The sequence below is a fragment of the Leishmania infantum genome, chromosome 26 (genome assembly GCF_000002875.2).
Source record: "Leishmania infantum JPCM5 genome chromosome 26".
Taxonomy (NCBI): domain Eukaryota; phylum Euglenozoa; class Kinetoplastea; order Trypanosomatida; family Trypanosomatidae; genus Leishmania; species Leishmania infantum.
In genome coordinates this window covers 86,663-111,022 of record NC_009410.2, presented here as the reverse complement: position 1 = coordinate 111,022, position 24,360 = coordinate 86,663, and the positions used below count along the sequence as shown (strand labels likewise).

General features: G+C 62.5%; 7 protein-coding genes across 7 annotated transcripts; all 7 read left to right on the top strand.

Moving 5' to 3' along the window:
- Positions 1 to 2,195: 2,195 nt before the first annotated feature.
- LINJ_26_0400 (conserved hypothetical protein) lies at positions 2,196 to 2,498 on the top strand (the record flags this gene model as incomplete). Its single annotated transcript, XM_001470351.1, has 1 exon — positions 2,196 to 2,498. One exon carries the CDS (start codon positions 2,196 to 2,198, stop codon positions 2,496 to 2,498), a length of 303 nt encoding a protein of 100 aa, XP_001470388.1.
- An 869-nt stretch (positions 2,499 to 3,367) lies between these two features.
- LINJ_26_0390 (conserved hypothetical protein) lies at positions 3,368 to 5,059 on the top strand (the record flags this gene model as incomplete). Its single annotated transcript, XM_001470350.1, has 1 exon — positions 3,368 to 5,059. The coding sequence occupies one exon, from the start codon at positions 3,368 to 3,370 to the stop codon at positions 5,057 to 5,059; it is 1,692 nt and encodes a 563-aa protein (XP_001470387.1).
- A 508-nt stretch (positions 5,060 to 5,567) lies between these two features.
- Positions 5,568 to 7,100, top strand: RET2 (RET2, RNA editing complex MP57; the record flags this gene model as incomplete). The annotated part of the gene is made up of 1 exon (XM_001470349.1): positions 5,568 to 7,100. The coding sequence occupies one exon, from the start codon at positions 5,568 to 5,570 to the stop codon at positions 7,098 to 7,100; it is 1,533 nt and encodes a 510-aa protein (XP_001470386.1).
- Positions 7,101 to 7,894: 794 nt separating this feature from the next.
- On the top strand, positions 7,895 to 8,698 carry LINJ_26_0370 (conserved hypothetical protein; the record flags this gene model as incomplete). Its single annotated transcript, XM_001470348.1, has 1 exon — positions 7,895 to 8,698. One exon carries the CDS (start codon positions 7,895 to 7,897, stop codon positions 8,696 to 8,698), a length of 804 nt encoding a protein of 267 aa, XP_001470385.1.
- Positions 8,699 to 11,137: 2,439 nt separating this feature from the next.
- On the top strand, positions 11,138 to 13,699 carry LINJ_26_0360 (conserved hypothetical protein; the record flags this gene model as incomplete). Its single annotated transcript, XM_001470347.1, has 1 exon — positions 11,138 to 13,699. The coding sequence occupies one exon, from the start codon at positions 11,138 to 11,140 to the stop codon at positions 13,697 to 13,699; it is 2,562 nt and encodes an 853-aa protein (XP_001470384.1).
- Positions 13,700 to 14,646: 947 nt separating this feature from the next.
- LINJ_26_0350 (conserved hypothetical protein) lies at positions 14,647 to 20,127 on the top strand (the record flags this gene model as incomplete). Its single annotated transcript, XM_001470346.1, has 1 exon — positions 14,647 to 20,127. The coding sequence occupies one exon, from the start codon at positions 14,647 to 14,649 to the stop codon at positions 20,125 to 20,127; it is 5,481 nt and encodes a 1,826-aa protein (XP_001470383.1).
- A 976-nt stretch (positions 20,128 to 21,103) lies between these two features.
- On the top strand, positions 21,104 to 23,863 carry LINJ_26_0340 (conserved hypothetical protein; the record flags this gene model as incomplete). Its single annotated transcript, XM_001470345.1, has 1 exon — positions 21,104 to 23,863. One exon carries the CDS (start codon positions 21,104 to 21,106, stop codon positions 23,861 to 23,863), a length of 2,760 nt encoding a protein of 919 aa, XP_001470382.1.
- Positions 23,864 to 24,360: the final 497 nt, after the last annotated feature.

Here is a 24,360-nt window from a genome sequence, read left to right as displayed (position 1 = left end):
AGGAGAGAGACCGTGTGTGCACGGACCAGCCCACTCTCCTCATGAAGACCTGTGCCTCGTGTGCTCTGTCGTGGAGATTCTGTGTGTGTGTGTGGAGGGGGGGGGTGCCCACCGCCTCTTCTCTCCCTCCTTAGCATTTGGTGGCTTGCTCGAGAGGCTGCGGCGAGGACAGCATGTCGAGCCGAGATGCACACAAACAGGCGTGGTTGCCGGTGCCGCGGACTCAGTCTCCTTCCTCATGCCGCTCTCACTACGGCCCCTGGAAGGGTGGAGGCCGGAATCGTGCGACAGGTCTTGGCGCACGCGCTGGCGCTACTGTGGTCCACCGCGTGCGTCTCTCATTTCAGTGGGTTTCTGGCCATTGCGAGTTGGAACACAAGGACAAAGTCGACAGGCTCCCGTAAACCGGCAGTGGCGGAGGCGCCGACGCTCACTGCACGGAGCACGAAGTCGGCCACCGGCCTCATACGCCAGACCGGCATCCCCCGAAACTGCGCGCTACAGGGCTCGGCACGCTGGGACAAGAGGTGCATGCGGGAGCCGTCCCACATTCGAAGGACCGGAGTGCTGAGCTTACGAGGCGACAGGAGGTCATGCTCGCCCGGTCGCGCACGGGCAGGTGCCCGCACTTTGTATTCCTGCAACGACGTCCGACTGGCAGCGACCACAACGGGTGCAGGTGATGTGCTGCCTACTGCTCCGCTAGAACTGCGGTACCCTCACGCCCTCGCCTGTGTTTTGCTGTGATGAGGTCCGGCTGGGTGTTGTGCCCGATATGCTGCTGCGCGAGACTCGCGGGTTTCTCCAGATACACCTTGTTTCGCGCTATGATCTTGCACGCAGTGACCTGGCCACGCACATCCCGCTCGCGCTGCATTGGCTTCCCCGCCGGGTGTCTACCGCTGCCCCCACCCCCCGTGCTCCGTCGGAGCGCCGTGCTGTGAGCTCTTTGTGCGCCGGCACATGCTCATCGGCGGGTCCCTTCCGCTGGGCACGCCCCTCTACGACATGGCCTGAGGCGGCAAGTGAAGGCAGCGAGCCCCCTCTCCCGGCCACGACGCCGCGCTGAGGCGGGCCCCACAGGGCAGAACTGCGAGCACAGAGCCCGCGCGCCGTGATGCACAGCCGGCACGTCTCGTACAGAACGCATACAGTGCATGGAGAGGCCGGATGAGCAAGAGCGGTGGGCGGGAACGGCGCGAAGCGGATCATGCCCGTGAGCCGCAAGGTGCGTGTGCGCGAAGCATGCGGCACGCCCTCGATGTGCCCGGGTGGGCTGATGAGGCGCAGATGCCGGAAGTGTGGCGAGGGCATCCCCAGCTGCACCGTCGAGTCCCCCCAGACCTGAATGTGACGAGCCTGCGGGGAGCCGATTGTGGAATGTCGCGACCTGAAGAGACGGAGAGGGTGAAGCATGGCAGACAGGCAAGTGTGCCGGGCCTCGGAGGGTCCTGACCTGAATCTCGCTAGCTTCCGCCCCTGAGCTTATTCGCCATGCCCCTCTACAACCCCCTGCTACCCGCAAGACAGGCGCCACCGCTTTTGCCCTCGAGCAGGACCCGTGGATGCGGCTCGCTTTGGATCAAGGCATGCTGTCCACACGAGTCTCTGTCTGGCGCCGATGTCGCAGCACGTACTGGAGGAACGGGCGAGCAAGGGCAATAGGAGCCCGTTAGACGCATGGTTTGGTTGAGCAGCGGATGGCTTATCCAAGTGGACCAGAGGTAGGCCGTAGTGTGGCAGAGTCAGGCGAGCTGTGGCTGTGTCATGCGTGCACGCGGGTAGACTTGTTCGTGGCCGAATAACATGTAAGAAAGGATTTGCTCAGTATTTTTTGTAGCACCACCAGCTCTCCCTCCCTCCCCCCTCCTCCCTCCTACATCCCGACTGGATTCACCTGCACTCCTTCCATCGCTGCATCTCTCTGCCTCCCTGCCGCTGTTTCGCCGGGGCCTAACCTTTGCGCGCGGAGCGTCGAAGAGCCGTCGTCACTGCACTTACAGAACACTACGCCAAGACAAGAGGGCGGCAACGACAACACCCAACAGGGGGAGGGGGCGCAGCAGTGGCTTGACGAGGGAAGGCGATCATCACGACGAGGGTGTGCTCTCCGTCTCCACCCCCGCACCTCGTACTCATCCTTCAGACCCCCCTCCCCTCCTCCTCCCCACACCACCTCCAACAGCCTATCGAGGATGACGGACCACCTTAGTAAGCACCACGTCTGGCGGGACTACTACAGGGAGGCGAAGCAGGCGACGAGTGCTCCCATGAAGTGTCCCTACTGCAAGCGACAGGGCCGCTTTGCCGCCAACACCTACGAAATAGCCAAGCGCATCCCCTCTGTCATGTCCGAGGGAATGGCACTCTGCCACTTCTGCGAGACTCCGATTGGGCGGCAGGCGGATGTGGTGCTGCAGCTGCGCTCCTGGTACTGCGGGTACTGCGAGCTGTGTGTTTGTCCGGCCTGCCAGAAGAAACAGCGGCAGCGGCGCTAGCCGGGCGCACCACAACGGAATGGCTCGGTGCGTTTGATAGAGTGCGTGAGCCACGGCGATTGACAACGCTGAGGTGCGGCAAGTGTTTGTGCTGCATGCGCGACTCTTCACCTCCCGTTGTCAGCCCGTCGGCCAAGCCTCTTGCATGCGCGGTGCTTTCTCTCTCGCTAACAACGCCGTCTCCCTCCGCAACCACCCTCGACGGCCTTTTACGGTATGCGTGCCGTCAGCCCGCGTTTCCGGCGCCGGCGGCTCTGCTCCCTCACTCCTTTGTGTTCCCCTGTCACACAACGGGTGATGTCACACTGGAGAACACGAACCAAGTGAGGTGAGGGCGTTTCTGTCTTGTGACCCGACGGCAGCGCAGCTGTCTGCCGCGTGCTCTTCCTACGCGTGGCCTTCAGCTCATTGCACTCACAAAAGTGCACACGTCAGTGAGAGAGACTGCGGGAGGCGGGTGAAGAGGTGGGGAGTCTACGACAAGCTTGCAACCTTCGAACACTCGCTCCCCTACCGCCGCTATTCTCTCTGGTGTGCATCCAGAAGGTTCGCAGCGCAACATGCGCCGGTGGTGATGACGTGCCCGTGCTGAGTCACGGATGCACACACGCTTAGACCGACTTCATGTGCTTCGCTCTCTTTTTTTTCCTTTCGCATACTTCTCCTCTCCCTAACACTTACGGCTTACTTGTGTGTCTCTTGCTCTCTGTGCCAGTGTCTCTGTCTGTCGTTGAGCAGGGAGGAGGTCATCAAACACGGGTGAGCTCGGCACTACCACCGCGACTCGCGCACGCGCATAGCGCCGCGAATTCGAAGTTCTTCCAGCCTTATTTTCTGCTGCCTCTTTTCGCTTCATTGTCTCCACCGCCATGTCCCTCGCAGGCGATCCACTCGACCACCTTCTCCCTCTCCTAAAGCTGCCTCCGCGGCAGATGAAGAAGACGCACATCTCGTGTAAGAAGTGGCTGGCACGCTTTTTCAGGATCGTCGCACCAGAAGCAGGGATCCAGGCGCACGATGGAGACGCCTTCGGCGCTCTCGCGGCGCGCCTCCTCCCGCCCCATGAGCAAGCCACCGGCTTTGTGGCGTTAAACGGCGGCACCCATGCCGGTTGCACCCCTTATGACCTTCGTCAGACTCTGGAGGCACACGGACTGCTGCGCTGCGCTGCGGCCGCTACCCCGCAAAAATGCTCCTGCGCCTCTCCTACTGCTGCGTCTGCCACGCCGTTGCCGTCGAACGGCGTGCTGCAGCACAGTTCCACGCTGCCTTTTGTCGTGTGCAGCGTCCCTCTACAGTTGCCCCGCGATGCAGTGGAAGGAGCTGGTGCGGGGGCAAGGGCCTTGTCCCATAGTGTCTCTGTGATGCATGTTGCTGTGGCGGAGCTGGCGCACTTTGCCGCCTCTGCCGAAGGAGCGTCTTCCTGCCCCAGTGGGGCGGACCTCCGCGACGACGAGGTCACCCAAACGGGGGCGCTGGTGCACACCTCGCCCGCGTCCTCCCCCGCTGTTGACGGCGCGGCAGCCGACAAAGCATCCGTGGTGGTGGTGGTGGTGCTGCAAGTGCCGCCGAACGCCTCGCTGTGGAAGGAGGCATCGTCTTCGACGTCCTCTTCCTCTGCAAAGAAGGGCTGCGGCTTCCTCTACTTGGTGCCGTGTGACGCCGCTGCCGTGCGCTCGCGCGTTGCCCACTTGTTGCAGCGGCCGGTAGTCGGAATTGAGCGGCTGCTTCCATCCTCGACTAGTCTGTCGTGTGCTGCCGCCGAGGAGGAGCGAGGCTCACAAGACTGCTCCTCGAGGGCGCGGCCGACCCAGTCGCTCTCAAACGGGGCAGCGCCGCCAGCACGTACGTGCACATCACAAGCTGTGCCGGATGTTCCCGGCCTCTTCCTTGTGGAGGACTTTGTAACGGCAGATGAGGAGAAGACCATATGGCACGAACTGCACCACGGACGTCCGCGGCTACAGATGGAATATCTCTCGCGCCGCCGCGTGGCACACTTCAACCGCCGCTTCCTCTACGGAGTGAATGCGCTCACGGCGGAGGGGGACGTGACGAACGCGCGTCCGTCTTTCTATGTGTGGATGCGCGCACGGCTGCAGAATGACATGGCTGCCGGGGGCGTGCGCATCGACGGAGATTATCCCTTCCGCCCTGGCGACCACGAGTGCGACCAACTGACGGTGAACTACTACGACTACAGCGAGGTAGGGGCGTGCGGCATTGCCGCCCACGTGGATGCGCACAACGCGTTCGACGACGCAGTTTTCATCGTGTCGCTTGGCTCGTACACCGTAATGGAGTTTTCGCGCTGGGATGCACCGGCAGAGGTGGCTGCGCCTGTCGGCGTCTACCTAGCCCCACGCTCCCTCGTCGTCATAGCTGGGGAGGCCCGCTACGGCTGGACGCACTGTATCGCTGAAAAGAGGACGGACACGCTGTCCGAGCTACTGCCTACCTTCAGTCGAGGGGATAGGATGAGCCTCACATGGCGGCGCGGGCGGACGCAGCGGCACACCAAAGCCGAGTGCCCGTATCCTGCCCTGTGCGACGGTGCGTAAAGGCCTGCGCGTGAGAGTGGCAGCCGCTCTTTATTTTGAACCCGTTCTTGCTGTCTGTGTGCTTGGGTGTCCGCATCCTTCTCTGTCTTCGTTCGTCGCTGCAGTAAGCCACATGTGTTCACGCGACATCCGTCCTCACCTTTTCGTTCCACGCTCTTGACCTTGGCAGCTCCAGTTTCTGCCATGGCAGATGTGCACACGAGCTCAGAGCGACATGGGTCGGGATGCACAGCACGCCTGAGGACGGAAAAGCGCCCCGATGTGTGCGAGGCAACGTCTCCCTCTTTGCTGCTTCACCTCCTTTGATGCCGCTGGGCCCTCCAACGTCTCCGCTCTCTTCCCCACGGACTTGTCTCTCGCAGCCTGCATACTGCCGCACGGAACAGTGTTGCGTGAGGTCTTCTCATTTATCGGCCGCAGGCGTGCACGCACCTTTCTTCGCACGGAGGTGACCGCATATACGCGGGTCGCATGCGAAGCCTCTGGGAGGTAGTGATAGGCCGTCGCTATGCACGCCCCTACTCCACTGTACCTCTACGTGGCCGTCACGCGCGGGCTGCGTTCGAGCGCGGTGGCGGCGCCGAGTTCGGCTGACGCTGCATCTTCGCCGAGCGCAGCGTCCTCGTCGACGTCGGAGGGGGTCAGCTACGCCTCGCACCTGGTTGCTTCGAAGGATCACTACGAGCAGTGGGGTCGCGCGCTGCTGGAGGAGAACAGCAAGCGGATCGGCCCAGAGCAGATGTTTCGCACGGCCATTCGGGCCCAACAGCAGCTGCAGATGCTTGCCGACAAGTGGACGCCGGATGCGAAAATTTACTGCTGCGGGTCGTTGGTGACGCACGGGCAGATGGAGTGGGGCAGCGACCTCGACCTTGCCTGTGTCTTCGACGACCCGTACCCCGACCACTCCGTGCAGGCGAAGCGCACGGAAAAGCTGTGGTCAGTTGTCAAGCGCTACATGCCGCAGTTTCTGCGCAACAATCTCTTGGCCCTCACGGAGGCTCGCACCCCTGTCGTGAAACTGCGCTACGTCAACGACGACAAGGTCGCGCGGGGGCGGTACACCGTGCTGACGGAGGAGGAGGACCGCAAGTCGCGCACGACCCTGTGGGACATACGCAACCGCCATCTGGATTCCAAGGACCTGGAATACATCGCCACAAAGATGGGGCGGGAAAATATCGAGGGCATCTGGGTGGAGCGGACGACGTATGGCTGCCGGTGCGCGGTGCAGTGCACGTCGCGCGAGCAAGCCATCGAGGCTGTCGGCTTCTTCCCAGATGGGGTGATCATGACCAAGGGCATGCGCGAGGACTACACGCGCGACATGCTGGACCTCCGATACGTGCCGGAGATGTTCATGTACAAGTGGGATATCTCTTTTGTGGCTTACGGCGTCAAGAACAGCTACCTGCTCCGCCACTATCTGCACAACGGCCCCCCAGCTACTCGCCACGCAGCCATGGCCGCGAAGGCGTGGGGCAAGGCCTCCGGCGTGGGGCTGGGGACGGCAGCCATGCTCACCTCCTACGCGGTGACGGTCATGTTTGTTCACTACCTCTTGGCAACTCGGCAGCTGGCCTGGATCGACCCGTGGTCGCTAGCTCATCCAGTCCACATGCCGCGCTTCCCCGACTTCTCCCCACTTTGGGACTGCGACCCGGTCGAGCTCGGCAAGCTCTTGCACGGCTTCTTCATCTACTACGCGGCTCACTTCAACTATGAGAAGAACATTGTCAGCCTCAGCCGCCCGCGGCTTTCACTCCGCTCCGACTTGAACTGGAACTTCCCGCAGAGCAAGCAGGGCACATTCAGCTACCTCCTCGGCATCGAAGACCCGTACGAAGACGTCGGGGCCGGCGGACTGAACCTCGGTCGCCACCTGCATCCAGCTAAGTTCAACCAGGTAAAGCAGGAGTTCGCGCGTGCGGCGGCCACGATGGAGCGCTACGTGCCGTCGAATGCACCCGAAAAGACGATCCTCGGTGTCAGACGCGGGGGTACGTCGAACCACCACCATCACCATAACCGCTTCGATTAGTCGTGTGGGCCACACGTGCCTATGCTTCTGTCTCTGCCTCTGCGCGTGACCTTTTCACGTTGAACATCTCTTTTTCCGCTGTGCTGTGCCGCGGGTAAGTCTCTCTTGATGTGCGGTGTGTGCGTGTGCGTGTGTGCTCTGTAGGTGTTTTGTTGTGCCTCCTTATCGAGTTGTCTCGCAGCAGCACTCATGTGCCCGCCTCTCCCTCCCTTCTTTGGCAAGGCGTGCGCCATCGGCTCATGTGCTCCGCTAATGCGTCACGTCGCCGCTCTAGGCGCCACGGCATCTCGTGGCTGCTGGGCATCCACTTCAGCTGCCTGTCGCGAGCAGGTGCCACCCCAGCACTGTCGCGCTTCGACTTTTGTGGCCCATGCCTCTGCCTCTCCATCTCTGCCCGACTCCCCCCTCCCTCCGTGCTTCTTCCCTCTCCGCGTATGCGCACGCACGCGCAGAGCCGTAAACATACGCACGACCCCACTCCCCTCTCTCTGCCGCCCGCGTTGCCATCGCCGCGACATTGCGCTTCCTGTGCATTCTTTGAACCTTCGCCCTCTCCCCTTTCCGCTGCCCCGCCCTCGGCTGCATCGCCTCCCCCCTCGCGTGTGTGTCTGTGCTGCTGCTGGCCCAGTCGCCGAGCCAGACTCGCTCTTTGCTGTTTGTTGTTCCACGGAGCGCAGCCATCGACTCGACGCGCGGCAACTGCAGGAAGCGCGAGACTAATCGGCTGATATACACGCCAAGCGACTCTGCAGAGACACGCGCTCACACACTGGCACACCACCAAACCGACGATAATGAAGGGCTTCCTGAAAAACACAAAGTCGTCCGGAGGCTTTGACCCGGTCAAGGTGCGCGCCAACATCCGCATGGCCACCACGCGTCTAGGAATGCAGAAGAACAAGCTGGTGAACAGCGTCAAGGCGCAGCGCCGCAGCGTTGCAGAGTTGCTCGCTCTGGAGAAGTACGACTCTGCTCGCATTCGGGTCGAGAACTGTATCCGCGAGGATGTGAACATCGAAGGCTACGAGGTGCTGTCGCTCTTCCTCGACCTGTTGGCGAATCGTGTGCAGCTCATCGCCGAAAGCAAACCGCTCAAGACGGACAAAAACAAGAAGGACCCGAGCTCGGCATGCCCGCCGGAGCTGAAGGAGGCGATTACGTCGGTTCTGTGGGCGAGCGCGCGTATCGGTGACTCGGTGCCGGAGCTGGCGGCGCTGCGCAAGATGTTTGAGTCGAAGTTCGGTCACGAGTTTGTCGAGATGTCGATGTCGAATGCCGAGTTTTCCGTGAACCAGCGGATGATGGAGCGGCTCGGCATGTACACGCCGCCGAACGACAAGTGCGTTGCCTACCTCACCAACATCGCGAGCGAGTTCCAACTGACGAACTACGACGAGGAGCGACTTCGAGACCCAAACGGGCTGGTCGCGTCGGCAGCTGCGGCCAGCGGTGGTGGCGTCGAGTGCTCCGGTGCCGGTGCAGCGTTGAGCCAGCAGGTGTGCGGCTCTGTGCGGACGCCATCTGGCCTGCACATCCCGCCCATGCAGGCCCCCTACGACGCCATTGACCAGCGCCTCCTGCAGCTGATGTGCGTCTAGTAACTGCGCATGTATGTAAGCTTGGGGTAGGGAATGGCACAGCTCCTCCGTCAGAGGCGCATACATGACGGCGAGCAAGGGACGAAGGCGGCGAGAACCACTGAGCGCTTCCAGACACAGACGAGGGTCTTCACGTGCCGCGATCCAATTATAGAGCACCGTCCGACCCTCCCCTCCGCCTCCTGCTCCTGTCCTTCGCGTTCCTCAGCCCACGCCGTGTTGCCCGTCACGTGCTCGCCGCCTTGTGCCTTCCTTCATCTTCTGCGGCATACGGTGTGGGCCGGCTCTGTTGGTGAGTGCTCAGGCACTTGCCGGGTATCGTGCTCCCCGTTGACTGTCTTCTCCTCCGTCTTACTGTGATGGACAGGCTTATGCAGCATCCATCTCCAGTGTCTGTGCCCTTGGTCCTTCGCCTCTTCGCGCTCCTCTCCTCCCATTTCGTGCCTCATGTTCCGGTTCTTATGCTTCTTTCCGAAGCAGCAGCGTGCGCTGCTGCCTGTTGCACTGTCGCGTGTTTGCTGCTCGTCCTCCCCCCGTTGCTCCCTTGTGACGGACAGCCCCCCTCTGTGGGCGGTATAAACAGGGTTCGGCGCTCGCACTCTCTGTGCGGGAGAAGCCAGTCGACCCCCCCCAGCCCCTGCCCCTCTCCCTGCCGATGCCGAGCCCCTCCCCCTCCCCCCTGCTGGTGGTGTCAGGGGGAGGCACCCACCTAGGTAGGGATGCCAGAGCGATGTGTGGCTGCTGATGTCGGCGGTCGTGTCCTGGGGCGGCGTTGCGTCGGCGCGACCCGCGACCGTGGGCACGTCTGTGGCATCCATATGAGAATAGGCAAAGCATCAGGGTGACTCGAAGGTACCTCACCCCTACCCCCGACCCACACACGCCCCACACCGGTGTGGGGAGGCTGAGCCACCGCGAGGGGAGGGCGGGGAGGGATGCGCGAGGTGGCGACTGGGCATCACGTGAGCGGCTGCGAGGCGACCTGCGGGGGCCGAGGTGTGAGTGGGCAGAGTATGAGGCCGAGGCGGTGCTTCGATGATCGGGCCGGCGCGCTGGTGTACCGCGCGTGTGTCTACGGCTGCATGGGCACCACACACGGGACGGGTCTGTGAAGGTCCAGGGCTGGAGTGGCGCGGGGAGGGGGGCCGTTCGAGTTGGGTTGAATGGCACCGGGCGGACTCGGTGGCAAAGCCGTTGTTCGGTCGTCTGCTTCTCTCCGTTTGCGGATGCTCCCGACACGCACACATGTGCGCACGCGCATCCATGTATGTACGCTGTGCGTGGATTTTGATGTGTATTCATCTGCTGCCTGTTGGTAGACGGCAGGAGGAGGGACGGCTGGTTCTTGTGATAGCGCCGTGGGCTGCCGGTAATGCGTGTATGTGCTAGCGAGTTGTCTGCTCTGCACAGCCGCCTTTGTGTTTTGGTTTTCTTTCTGCATGCTGCCTAATTCGTCGGCCGCGCCGTTGTGTCATTGCATGCCCAACTGCATTCTTCGACATCTTCTCCTGCGCACGTGTTCAATGTGTTGATGGCTGTCACTGTCGTCGACTGCGCCACTTGCCGCGTTCACCGTCATCACGCCAGGTGCGTATGTGAGTGTATGTGTGTCTCTGTCGACGTGCCGTCACCACGCGGATGGAGATGATCTTGACATGTACAGCTGTGCTACCCCCCGCCTCTGTCGCCTTTCTGCACCTCATTCCTTCGCGCATTGCGTTGCACCTCCTGCGCCGTGCATCGGAGTGCTTCAGGGAAAAGGCCATGAGGGAGCAGTGGCGATAGGCGAGTTGGGGTGGGGTGGGGCGTACACCAGCAAGCCAAGAACACACAAGAAAAGACGGACGCTCACCCCTTCCTATGGTAGTTCTACACCGACGCCCACGCGTCTCTCGAAGTTACCTACGAGCTCGAGTGCAGTTCTCGCGGTCGTCTCGCTGGCTGGTTTGCGCCGGCCCCTTTCGGGTAATTCGAGATGACTACACATCCACCCTGCTTGCCTCAGCAGCTCTCTCCCACTCCGCAACTCTCTCTCTCTGCTTCCTCTTCTCGTCTGCTGGCGCTTCGGCGAGCACTGCGTGCGTGCCGCTCACGATGTTTTCGTCTGCTCCAGTTCTCTGCGACTCTTGTGCACTGCTGTCTTCTCGTGCCGTGTGTGCTGACCGAGGCCATTCGCCGCCCCTCCATCTCCCCATCCCTTGCGTCGTCAGCTCCCGGTCGACGGCGCATCGCACACAGGGGAGAAGGCTTGTGCACGTTGCGCACCGTATCTCTCACTTACCCCCCCCCCCCCGCATTGAGATAAGGCGAGAGGGACACGCAGGTGCGGTGGCACGCGTATGTATGCCGCCTTCACGTGCATAGGGGGTTGCGCATTTCGTAACGCAGCGTAAGGACTCGCTTTACGGCCACACACAAGCTCCAGAACACCTCGCGTCCATGAGGGCGACACGCACGACGAAGGGCCTCGTCGAGGCTGCCAGGCAGTGTCTTGCGGAGGGCACGTTTGCGCCGGAAAAGGCGGCCGAGCTTCTCCAAGCCGCGGTTCAGCAGGACCCCACGTATGTGCATGCGCTCGTGCTGCGGTCCACCTTGGCTTCCCGCCTTGGTCACCTAACGTCGGCCCTCGCCGACATGTCACTCGCAATCGAGGTGGACAGAGGCAGCAATGACCCGCGCCGCCTCGCGTCCCTCTACGGGGGTCGGGCAAACCTGTGCTACCGCATGGGCCGGTACGCGGACGCCGTCACCGACTTGCGCAGCGCGCTGCGGTGGGAGCCGGATAATGGGATGTGGTGCTACGAGCTTGGTCGTGTGCACATGCAGCAGGGCTGTGTGAGCCTCGCGCAGTGGTGCCTCCAGCAGGCCCTGCAGGAGCCGATGTGGTCTCGCGTCAACGAGGCTACGCGGCCGAAGGTGTACGCCCTCTACGGCCGCAGCTGCCTCAGAAGCCGCGAGTACAAGAAGGCAAAGATGCTGCTGGGCAAGTCTGTCGAGGTGGGAGGGGAGGGGCCCGCCTCCGTACTGCACGACATGGGACTTGCCCACTACTTCGAGGGCACGTCCCTTGTTCAGGCCGTCGAGTACCTGACGCGGGCGACGGAGATGGACGCACAAACGCTGGAGTTCCCCATGCACCTTAGCCTCGCACTCGTGCGCAGGAAGCGGTACGCCGAAGCACTGTCCAGGATGAATGAGGCGGTCCTGCGAGGCCAGGAAGAGCACAGCCTTCGGTTCTACCGTGGCTGCATCGAGATGGAGTTGGGCATGGGCCCGCAGGCACTCATGGACTTGCAAGCATCTACAGTAATGGAAACAGCCAGGCAAGAACCGGCGGGAGCGACACCGCAGAAGACCGCCGCGCACGCGTGCCTTGCTATGGGTCTGACTCACATCTTCTGCGACAAGGACCTCCCCTCCGCGGCAGCGTCCCTTGAGTCCGAGACGTTGCAGCAGACCCGAGAGGTGTCGATCCGGTTGTACGCTAGTTTGCTGCTCGGGATTGTGCGCCACGAAGAGGGCGACCGGCATGCAGCGCTTCGGGCGCTGCAGAACACGCTGCAGGTGCTGAGGGAGACCGCTTGCGCCCACCGCAGCGGCGGCGGCGACGAGGAGCGGCCCTCGCGCATGAGCGAGCTGCCAGTGTGCGTTGCAGATGTGGAGATACTGACACTCACACACCTCGGACTCGTGTATAGCGACTACGGCTACACCGACCTCGCCGCGCGCCACTTCCGCGAGGCTCGCCAGCGCTCCACCCAGCATCAGCTCGACGCCGCGCAGAGAGACATCTGCTTCTTCCGACTTGCTGTGTCGGAGGTGGAAGTGAAGGACCACCTCGGAGCGCTGCAGACGCTGCAAGCCAGACCCTTCAGCGAAGGTGAGCCATCTATAAAGACTGCCGACCCACCCTCACCACCGCTTGCGGAGGCATCCCAGAGTAACTCCACACCTGCAGAGGTGACCGACGCCAAGGAACCTAACAATGAGTCGTCGACAGAGCGTGCGAAGCACGAGCCGCACACGGTTCGACCTACTAGTACCTCCCATGCTGCGTGCCACCGCGTGTTGCCGGGAGAGGTGGAACACCTGCACGCCGTTATTCTTAGACGACTGGGTCGACTGGAACTGGCGCTCTCCTGGGCGACCGCCGCGATCGAGGCTAGTCAGAGTGTGGCCGGCCAAACCTCTCACATCGCCTCCTTGGCTTGTGGCCGAGCTGTGCCGGCCTTCCTTTATAACCGCGCGCTGGTCTTCTTTTCTCTAGCCCGCTATGCGGAGGCGCTGGCGGACGTGCAGGAGTGCACTCGCGCCTGCAGCGAGGCCGAGCGCGCAGTGGCGCTCGGTGCTGAGGCGGCTGACCCCTACTACCTGCAAGGTCGCATCCATCATTCCCTCGGTGCGCACAGTGCCGCCCTTGACAGTCTCACTGAGGCGCTGAAGCTCAACCCCTCGCTGCAGCGCACTCCGCCTTTTGCATATGCGTACGGTGTACTGCTCGCGATTGCGGGGCGACTTAGCGAGGCCCTCGCCGCTTTCACCGCTGCCATCATCGCCCATACCGAGGAGGCTGCTGCGGCGGCCACGGCACGTAGGGAAGAGCACCCGGTGCTGGGTGGTGGGGCGGAGTGCGCGCCGCTTGGATACTATCATGAGCGTGCGAAGATATATCAGCAGCTCGGTAGCTACGCAGATGCTCTCAGGGACTACAACGTGGTTCTGGGGCGCGCCCCAGGCGCACCGCTGGCAGCGCCTCTTGCAGGCGGCACGTCAACCACGGCGTCCCCCTCGGCGTGGAACGCGCTGGTGAACCGCGCACTCACGCTAAAGGAGCTGAAGCGGTACGACGAGGCAGCGATGGACTGGGACGCTGCGCTGCGTAGCGATCGCAGCGGCCTCCTTGCCACCTTAACGAGCCACGACGTGTACGAGCTATCGTACATGCACCTGTGCTTACCTGGCGAGGAGCTGACCGCTGTAGCGGTTGAGGAGCCGTCGTAGCGCACCGCCTGCGTGCTCTCCCCGCTCCTTTCTCTGTATGGGCTGGTGGCGGCCTCTTTTACTGACCTCTGGCCGCGCGCGTCAGCGCACGATCGGCGAGGCCGTTGTGGCACCTCCCATGGTGTGCCAAGCCGCCCTTTTCTAGTTCGTGCTCGCGCGTCGCCATCTCGCCCTCTGTTCTCCATGTAAACTACCTGTCCGCTGCCTCGCGTCGCTTGCTCGACTTTGCTGAGGTGTGGAACCGAAGCAGCAACACCGAAAGTTTCATGCGCGCACAGGGTCTTGGGCGTTGTGCATGCATCTGCGTGTCGATCTGTATCGGTCGTTGCAGACGTACGCGTGTGTGTGACCCTCGCCACCCCCTCCTGCCGAGCCACGCTCGGATCCTCGCCCGCCTCGCCCCGCTACAGGTAGACAGGCAGGCAGGCGCTTCGCGGACGGAGTTGGATGCGCAACAACGCGTCTGCGCCCCGCTCGTAGCAAGTGGCGCCTCGGAGAGGCAAAAGAGCTCCTTTCTGTGACCAGCAGACGAACTTCCTCCTCCCAAGGCGCGCCGTTGCAGACGCTATAATGACATGAAGTGCCTTGCGTGTGATTGGCCCTTCGCACGCCCCCGCGCGACGTGCGCGCCCCCTCGCTCTCACGGCGTGCGGGACGGGCGAACTTTCACGTACTACTTGCTGCCGTCCATTTCTTCTGTTTCGGCCACGCCTCTTCGCTACTCTTTTGTTTTATTCGGAGCTGCTGCGGCGGCTCATCACCGCCAACCCCCTCCCTTTTCTTCCTTCGATCTCTCCCTGTGTGTCTTCACGCACGGGGTGGCCCATCACTTACACAACCATCGCTAACGCATGCGCATCGAGGCAGAGAAGGAGGGAGCGCCAAGCAAAAAGAGACGTAGAAGTGGGATCCGCTATCGCGTCTTTGCCTGGCGTGGGTCTGGGCGTATGCGCCGTGCGCGACAGAGGCTTGGGGTGCGGCGGTTCTCATACTGGGCAATCGCGACGTGGCGGCGGAATACCGAGGCGGCGCGTCCTCTTCGAAGATGCGGTACCGCCGCTGAGGGCACTGCACCTTCGGCCTCGACAACGTTTCCCTCCGCGGCGCCCCCTTGCCTTCCGTCGTCGTCGTTGGCGACCTCTACGGCAGCACCCAAGATCCTCCGCGATGCCGCCGCACTTTTTGACCACTACTTCAACGACGTGTCGACCACGCTCGACATCGCTCCCATCAAGCGACCACATGTCGTGGGGAGTCTCGTGTGCGCTTTGGAGGAGTATCCAATCAGCGTCGTCCTCGTGGAGCAGTGCTGCGGCACCTCCGCCGAGGCCGTGACCGAGAGTGTGCGGTGGAGGGCCATCCATAGCGCCCAGGGAATGCGTGGGGCGTCGTGGAAGTCAACGAAGACGTTTCTTGTTCATCACCTGTGCACTGCTCGGCCGAACGTGGTCGAGCTGCTGGAAGCGCTCGATTTGACGCTGCGAGTGCGGCTGCTGCGGCAGGATGACCTCCCTGCCACTACTACTGAGGAGCAGGAGGGGACGCGTCGCGACGAGCGCGGCGGCGTCTCGGATGCGTCATCACGAAAAACGAAGAAGTCGACTGGGCAGAGGTGGCGGTGCTCCGCTGAGCTGTACGATACGTGGCACACACAGCCACGCTTTAAGCCTGTAGAGCCCGCAGCCGGTGGCGGCGAAGAGTCGGGGGGCGATGAAGTGGGCGAGCTGCTGGATGTGATTGAGAGAGCTCTAACACGGGTGGAAGCGAAGCTGCGGCAGCTGCATATGCGATACGCGAGGGACAGCGTGGAGGAGGCTTGCAGGTTTGTCCAGGAAGCCGGCGGCGACTTCTGTGAGACGCAGCTCACAATGCGTGGCCTGCGGGCGTGTATGGAGAAGGGCGACCATGCGCCACACAATGCGACTCGGCACTGCCCGTGGTGGGGCGAGGTGCGAGCACGCCGTTGCTGGTCTCTCCAGTGCAACGCGGACGTGGACGTGAAGCACTCAAAGGCCGTGGGGTTTCACCTCTGCCTTGCCTTCACGCTGCACGCCAGCTGCAGCGGCGAGACCAACGGCAAAAGTGATGTGGCGGCCGTACTGCAGTCGTCTGAAGCACATCGTGGGCTTGCTCAGCTTGTGGAGAACAAGGCAGCGGATGGGGTGTCCCGCCGCTACACGAACCCGGCGAGCTGTTCGGCTCTCCTACAAGGCCTGTACGCGGTATCCACCCTTTCACGCATGCTGGCAAGTGGGCGCTTGTCCTCCGTTAAAGACTGGACGTGTGGACCAATGGACTTGGCGAGCCACCTCGTGAGCGCGGCGGCCGTGCTTTCTCCGACGGTCGCCTACGACTGGATTGGCGCCACTCGAGGCGGAAGCGATTCACTTGCGCAAGGAACGCCATGTAGGGCACAGGAGACCGTGCCCACTGCCGCGGCTGCGGGGCTACCGGCTTGCGTTCGCTGGAGCACCTTTGTGGGGCGGGCCAGCTTAGACGACTTTGTCGTCCATCTCCGTGGGACGATTGGCTCACGAGGGCAGAGCGCTGCGAGAGATGCCTATGCTTTGCCGCCGCTGTGGCCACAGCTGGGTCTTCTTTACCCCGGCACACCCGAAGACCGATGCACCGCCTTGCGCGAGCTTCTACGGCACGAGCATGGTCTGCGGGGGCTGCCTCGGGTCTCGGTAACCGTATGCACCACGCCGCTCTTCTCGCTCGAGTACGACGCGGAGCTCATAGTAAAGGACAGCGATGCCAACTCGAAGCGAGTTTCACATGACACGGCAGGCGACCTCACCAGCATTCAAATCTTGTGCGGTGATTGCTACGCGGACGTCGCTGCTGCTGCGCAGGTACACACGCCATGGGCAGCTCCACTCTGCAAAGCCGCTCCAGCACCTTTGCCGGCGGCCACCGCGGTAGCCCAGCGCGGCAAGGGCGATCAGATGGACAAGTGCTCTGTGTGCGCCGACACGGACAATCGAACCCACGACGCCGCCAGCCCCGCATTCGATGCGCTGCAGTGCATCTCGGTGGATGTGCTCTCCATCAGTGACTCCATGTCGGCGATGGGGTTCACCTCTGCGACATGGACCGCCAGCACAGCAAAGCTCGTGGCAGAGCGCGGCGCCAACGCCGCTCCTGCTGTGTTCGAAGGCGCGAACACACTCTCCGGCTACAGGCGAATTCTCCGCTTCTGTGCGAAACGGCCGGTGTACAGGACGGCGTACCTGCCACGGCGCAGCTCGCTACAGGAGGCGCTTCAGTGTCTTCTCGTCACCATGGCAGCCAGCGGGTCCAACGCTAACGACGACCTTGGCCGCTGCAAGCGAAGGGGGGACGGGTGGCCAGGTGCGCACACGGAGGAAGCAGCGATTCTGCGCGAGCAGCAGACGCGAACCGGTCATACACACCTCGGGCGTTGCGGCACACTGATGCTCATTTTCCCCTTCAACGCCGGGGCCGCTGCTCTGCAGGCGCAAACAAGCGCCGCTGCCAAGAAAATGCAACAGGCTCTCTTCTCAGCCGTGCAGGAGCACTGCCGTGATTCGGCGCAGCTCTCTGCGTGGATGCCTGCTCACACCTCATCCACGGAAGCGACCTTCTTCCACTCCTGGCCTCTGACGGCGCAGTGGCTGGTGCCTCACGGCAGCCCACTTCATGTGTCGCTGACGCCGGTGGTCTGCGAGGAAGCAGCGGCACCGCGGCGTCGCCATGACGAAAAAGTGGCAGAGGACTCTTCGGGACATGGCGCCGCCCAGTATGATCTGCACCTATCCACCACGGCTTCCCCGTCAGCGTCGTCGGCGCCGGTGTGCAGCAGAACGGAGCCATGCTCGCCATCGTCGGCCACGGCTGTGGTGACGCGGCTCCCTGCCAGTGCGGCGTGGCTTTCAACGGCGCACACTGCGATGAGGAGGGCCTTGATGCTCTCACGCCCTGACCTGTTTGCGTATCCTGGTCATCGTGTCCCCGCATCGGCTGCGCTTGGCGGGGAGGAGGGTAGCGACGACACGGCAGGTGTGCACGGGCTGCTTGTGCGCTGTGCGACCTTCACGCAGGTGGTCGAAGCACTTCTCTTCACAACCACCTTTGGTGAACCGGACGCGTTGGACACTGAGGACGTCCTAAACGAGCTCTTTGGCCACAACGTGTACACGAAGAAACGCGGCGCTGTGACGGAGTTGTGGCTCATCGTCGCTCCACGCATGTCACCTGTACGCCTCTGCACTGTGAACATGAATGAGGGCAATCTCGGCGGATCCTCAGAGAGAAAGTGGTCCATGCTGTTGCAGTGCGTAATGGACGCATCCTGCCCCGAAGCGAGGGCGACCGTGGAAGCAATGCGGCACCTGCGAAGGCGTGTCGCGGCGCTGGCCACCGAGAATGACAGTGGTCGTCCGCCGCCGCAATGCCAACTCGCGTGCGAGTGGGTCCTCAGGCCTGCGGCTGCGAGCGAAACGGAGCCAGTGGAGTGGGTTCAGGTGTTTGTGGCAGAGCTGGTGCGCGGCTCACCTGTGTCGTCGACGTCGGCTTCTGGCCCTCGGTGGTCAAAAATATCCATGAGGCGGCAACGGCGAGGGGACGTCACGGCGCAGTCCAACGACGGTGCGACCCCCGCGAAGGTGCCGACGAGTGTGATGCATCGCGAGGAAGGCCCAGACAGCTTTGGTGTCTTGTGGAGGATGCTGCACTCTCTTGCCCTGCAACCCGCAGAGACAGCCAGCTTGCCCACCACTGCGTCCGGACAAGATTTGTCCAGTGCGCCCATTCCCTCTCCTGGTGGGTTCATCAAGGCTGCCCAAAGGGCACTCGCGCGTCAGCGCGGTGTCGCACGCGTGACTCACCGCTACGACAAGGGTCTAGGAGGCGTTGTTGTCGAGGGATGGGGACGACTGCGGCAAAACGGAAGCGAGGCGCCATGCGAAACTCCGATAACACTCGTGGCTGAGCCGATGCCGCTGCACTGTGTCCCCATGCACGTCATGCAACTTTATCATCGCCTTCTCGTAGAGACGCACGAGCCTCCCCGTATCCAGGAGGCAGTGTGGGAGCGGCTGGGGGCCGAGTGCGAGAAGACCTCGACGGAGACGATCGTGCAGTCTCTATGCGAGAGTCTGGGCTGCACGCCTGCCGATCTTCAGAGCGTGGAGGCGCGGTACATGAAAGTGTGGACGGCCCGCCTCGAGCTCCCTCTTCGCGTTTTCGGGTTCTCTGCTCCCGTGACGTTGTCACCTCCTTCATCCCCGTCTTCGCAAAGTCCCTGCTGCGACGCCCCGCACGCGCTGTACGTGTACTGCCAGCGCTCTTCAAAGAGGCAAGCGATACGGAGTGTGTACACTCTCCTCTACCAATGGACTCGCTATCCACAGATGGTGGCGCCGGCCAACGGCGCACAGTTTCGCGTTGCGAGCAACAAGAGTTCCGTGTGGCCCAGCTGGAGTGCCGACTCTCCATCGTCGCCGTCGGCGCCATTACCGTGTCCAGCGACCACTGCCACAGCCGAACCTAGGCTGCCAATGATGACGGAGTCGGCAGCGTGGGCAACAGAGGTTTGCGTCACACCGACGGCTCCGCGTGCGCCTCAGACGCTGCGCTCCATCCTCGACGCGGCCCACGCGCGCATGGAAACGTCTCTCGGCGCACTCGTGGGCTGCAGGGCCGGCCGCGTGACGCTGCGGCTCAGTCAGACGTTTGGGCTGCAGCTGATGTACAGCGTGGGTGCGGCGGGGGCGCAGGCGGAAGCCCCCGAGACGGACTCTGTCCAGCTCCTGCGTGAGGCGTGGGTGCCGCTTGTGTGGGCACCAGCGCAGATTCTCAGCGCCGAGGTGTCGGTACTGCAGCGCCTCCTCACGCACTCGACCACCACCGTGGGCGGCGGCGACACCGAAGATATGCGAAGCGTGCTGCGAGAGCTCGTTTTCACCAATGGCCGAGCGCAGCGAGCGGCATTGAAGAGCGGGCGTGATGCACGCGCGAAGGAGTTTTGCGTCTCGTTTTTCCGTCGCTACTTTGGCTGGCGCGTGTGCGAACGCGACGACGTCGAAGACATCTCCGTCGGTGACGATCATGGCACCGTCGTGATAGTGCAGAAAGCGGAACAGGCACCGTTGCCCCATGGCGGGCAGCACTGCACTCCAAATCGATTCGCCTCCTCGCGCCGCAGAGGCGGGGCGCCGCACGGTGAGCACAGAAACGCGACGGCTACTCTCCAGTTGACGCAAATCGTGCCTGGCGCCGCAACTTCCGTCCGGCTGGGGAGGATACTTGTTGAGGTGACGGGTGCGACCCCCCAAGCCGCCTTGGACGCCCTCTGGGAGCCGTGCACCGCACAGATCGAATCCGTGTTCGGCGTGTCGTGCAGTATGCCGTCACGCGAGGCGGACGATCAAATTTTGCTCTTTATGCAGTCGCAGCTGGAGTAACCCTCTGCCAACTCGCGCATGACTCGCAGAGGGGGAGGAGGCAGGACAGGCAATGACACGAACGCACAGGTGCGCTCGTGAGCTCGCGTTCATGATGCTCACCACGACACTGGACCCAGGAGGCAGAGCGTGTGCGTGTGCAACGGAGAATCACATAGTCCCCAGCCAGGACGCGGGGACAGGCAACGCGACAGAGGAGGCGGGCATGGATGCCGTGCTTGGGCTTGGCCGGATCTCCGTTTGCCCCACGCGTACATGCGCCCATGTGTGTGTGCGCGCATCTGTCTTATCCTTGACCCATCTTCTTCGTTTCAATCGCCGTGGAAACCCACAAGCGACGGACACGAAGCGCACGCATGCTCGCGTGCACACGCACGCGGCGCGAGAAAGGCAGCGGTGCAGACGCGCATGCACAACGAGGGAGGATGGAGGTGCGCGCACGGTCGGTTGCACAGGAGACTTCAGAGGGCGGCGGGCGGGAGAGGCCGCCCTGACAGCTTCGTCCTTCGTTGGTCGGCCCTCTTCCCCTACTCCGCCCCTCTACTCCATCGGGTCCCGCTAATGCGAGATGCGGCTTCGTGTCGTCAACACTGCACCTTCTCATACCTCTCGCAGCCCCCCTCTCCCTCCAACACACGCATAAACAAACACACACTGCCTCGTCTTTGCCTTTCCACTCTCCTTCCTCTGCACCCAAACAACCGGGCACACGTGCCCGGGTGTCTGTGCGTACGAGCAGAGACCGGAACAGAACAGAAAACACAGACGAACAAAGAGTGTTACGCACCGACGCGCACGCGTATGAAGGGACGACGCAGGCGACACCAACGCACACGTGCGCGCAACACATCGGACGCGCTGCCGACGCATAAGAGGAATAAGCGCAGATAAAACGCACTGAAACGCGCGTAGTTCAGAGAGGAGGCTGCCTTTTGGGGGTAAGGATACAGCTGCTGCTGCTATCCGTTCACGCACGATGGACTTGAAACAGAGCGATCTCGATGACTTGGCGACCATCGATCTCTCAGACAGTTTCATCGAGGCGAACCTCGACATCAGCAAGCGGTTTGACGAGTGCACCTCGCGCACCACTCTGCAGGATGTATGCGCCGCCTTTGTGCAGTCCTTCCTGGTCGAGAAGGGAGAGTGGATCTCCTCGCTGCACGTCTCGCTGAAGGAGTGCCTGACTGTGCTGGAGGGGATGGAGACTGTGCTGGAGAAGTTCATTGAGCAACTTGATCGAATTCAGCATGACATTGGCGAAGTGCGCGAGACGCTGGCGAAGACGTCCATTGGGCTAAACAACGCGCGCGTGACGGAGCGGGTCCTGTGGACCGCGATCTCGCACCTCGTTGTACCACCGGAGCTTGTGCAGATCGTGACGCGGTCGAATGATGGGGAGCTGGGAATGCTTTTTCAGCTGACGCTGCGCGAGCTACTCAAGTACTTGAACTACCGAAAAGGCACGTGGCAGCGGCAGCAGCCAGCCCCTGCGGAGGTCCGCGGATCCGCCGCTTCACCTGGCACCCGTAGCGGTACCGCCCCCCAGCGCGCCTCTCGAGAGCTGCGTCTGCCGCTGACGGAGTTCACCATCTACACGGAGCTGCTGAGTATTTTGGACGGTCTCACCGTGTTTGCGTGCATCAAGGTCCGCGACTTTCTCTCGCGCAAGCTGTACGTGCTGACGGTGCCCAACACGAATGTGTGCATCCAGCAGGCGAACAGTCTCAAGCAGCACGCCGTCTTTGTGCACTTCCTGCGCTCCGCCCCGCCGTTGCTGCGGCACACCTTCGCGCGCGGCACGGAAGGCAATCATCAGCTAACTTTGGTGCCCTACCGTATCACCCGTGCCATCTACAACGAGTTCAAGCAGCAGTACTGCCTCATCATGTCCTCGCTTTACCTCCGCAAATTTCAAGGCTACATCCTGACCCTGAATGCTATGGAGTACAGCACCGCAACGAGTGCCTCCTTCGGCTCCGTGGGCAGCAACTTGCTGAGCGGCTTCACGAGGATACAGCCAGCTGCGCCAGAGACCGTGTACACGCTGCCAAGCTTGACAGCTGTGCATAGCAGAGGATCCCCTGTCGACGACAGGGTGTTCCAACTTGGCCAACGAGGCGAGATCTTCGCGCGGGTCTTCGCACCGCCGCTGATCCCAACGCTGGAGAAGGCAGCCGGTCGCTGGCACTCGTACGAGGAGACGCTGCGCTCCGTGCTGCACCTGCTCAGCGACACGGTCACGCACGAGTACCTCTTCACGTTCGAGTTTTTCGCCGGCGACACGTCCGTCCACGTTGACGTCTTCCAGCCAACGCTGCAGTTCATTGTCGACTACGTCTCCGAGGCAATGCTGCTGCAGTCCTCCGGAAGTGTGCGACAACTGATGAATCAGCACCCCCACGCGAGCGTGAACCAGCGCGCGAAAGATGACACCTACGGCTTGTTGATACTGATTCGCATCTGCCACGAGTACCGCTTTTACATGAAGACGGTCCGCAAGCTCGCGTGCCTAGACACGTTCTTCGAGTCACTGCTAGTTCTCCTGTGGCCCACCTTCAAGCGCACCTTCGACGCGCAACTCGTCGCACTCCGCTGCGCACAGGTTCCGTCGCTTGCGGCGGTCACCGCGCACATGCGCTCGGTCGCGGAGCGCATCGCAACGGTGCACCCACTTGTGCGCAATTATACGGCGCTCTCTTGCTCTCTCCTGGGCATCGCTCTCGGGGCGGCGCTGGCGGAAGAGCGAATGGGGACGGCACAGTCTGAACAGACGAATCCGGCGCAGCAGTCGGACAGGTCGTCCTCTACAACGTCGTCATCGTCTTCGGCAGGGCACATCGCAAACGCAGGTAACAGTGGTGGTGGTCGTAGCAGCCCGCGACCAGCAGCTCCACGCAACTCATCTAGCCTAGACGTCAGTCGCAGCACGTTCACCGCCCTCATGGACAACGCCGCTTCGCGTGCCTGGGACGATCCAGAGCACGCCGAGCTGCGTCGGGTTGCGGTGCAGATGATGGCGGCGGAGGATGAGGAGGACGCGGCGGAGAGTCAGAGCCGTTTCGTCGCGCTTGTCGGCAACATCGACTTTTTGCGCGTGCAGGTAATTCACTATGCCGAGGAAATCGTCAAGCACATCCTCGCGCACGCTGACTTGACGGCCTCGTCGCAGTCTGTTGGGGGCGGCGGCGATGCTGCGGTGATGCGCGACGCATACGTGGTGAACCAACTCCATTACATGTTGACTGCCGCGCAGTGCGCCGTCTTCCCTGGCGAGGAACGGCGCGGCACCACGTTGGCAGACCGCTTCGACTTCAGCCATCTACGCAGCATGTACAGCACGTACCGCACACGTTTGCTTGAGGAGCTGCTGGACATGCGCTTGTACGACTTCATCAACGTTGCGCGAAGTGGGGAGGAGGTGCCACCGCCCGTGCTGCTGCGCATCGCGGACCACTTCCTGCTCTCCTGGAAGCCGGCGCTCGATGCAATGCGGACGCAAGTGATGTCTCTCATGTACGACGCGCAGCTGGCGCACGAGGTGATCGCGCAGGCTTGCATGGAGTGCCTTGTGTGCAACACGCGCTTTCTTAAGATCATCTCCGCTGCAGTGGAGTCGCATCCGTCGGCGTTTGCGCAGCGGCCAATCCGCACGTTGATCGTGTCGAACCAGCACATCCTTCTGCACATGCGGAACTACTCGATGCACGTGGACCCCTCCAGCCTGCAGCGGTGACACACCCCGACACAGCAGTCGCTCTCTGCATCACCGCGCTTGTGCGCTTTGTTTGTGTCAGCGTGATAGGGGTGATCCTCACGCAACGCATGCCTCGGCGGAGGAAAAGGGGGAGAGGGGAGCGCGGCGTCACATCTGCTGCCCCCCCCCGCCGCCGACGAGTGCGAAGGCATCTTGAGGGAGGCGTACGACGGTACGCGCGCTGGTGTGTCTTCCCCGAGCCCCCTTTCGCTGCCCCCTCGCCCCACACGGCAACCGTTGCATCTCGTCGCTTGACCTGCGCTGTACCTTTCCTCTGGGCCGCCTCATTTTCTGTCTCGGTTTCGCTATCGCTGTTGCAACGACTAGATGGTACCCGACTCCACTCAACTCCTCCCCGCACCGAGCACGCCCCACCCCCCCCCTCCCCCCGCCCGCCCGCCCGCATAACGCAGCGCTGACCGCAGGAAACACAGCATGGCAACAGTCGCCGCACCGTGGAAATCGGCAAGGGGGGG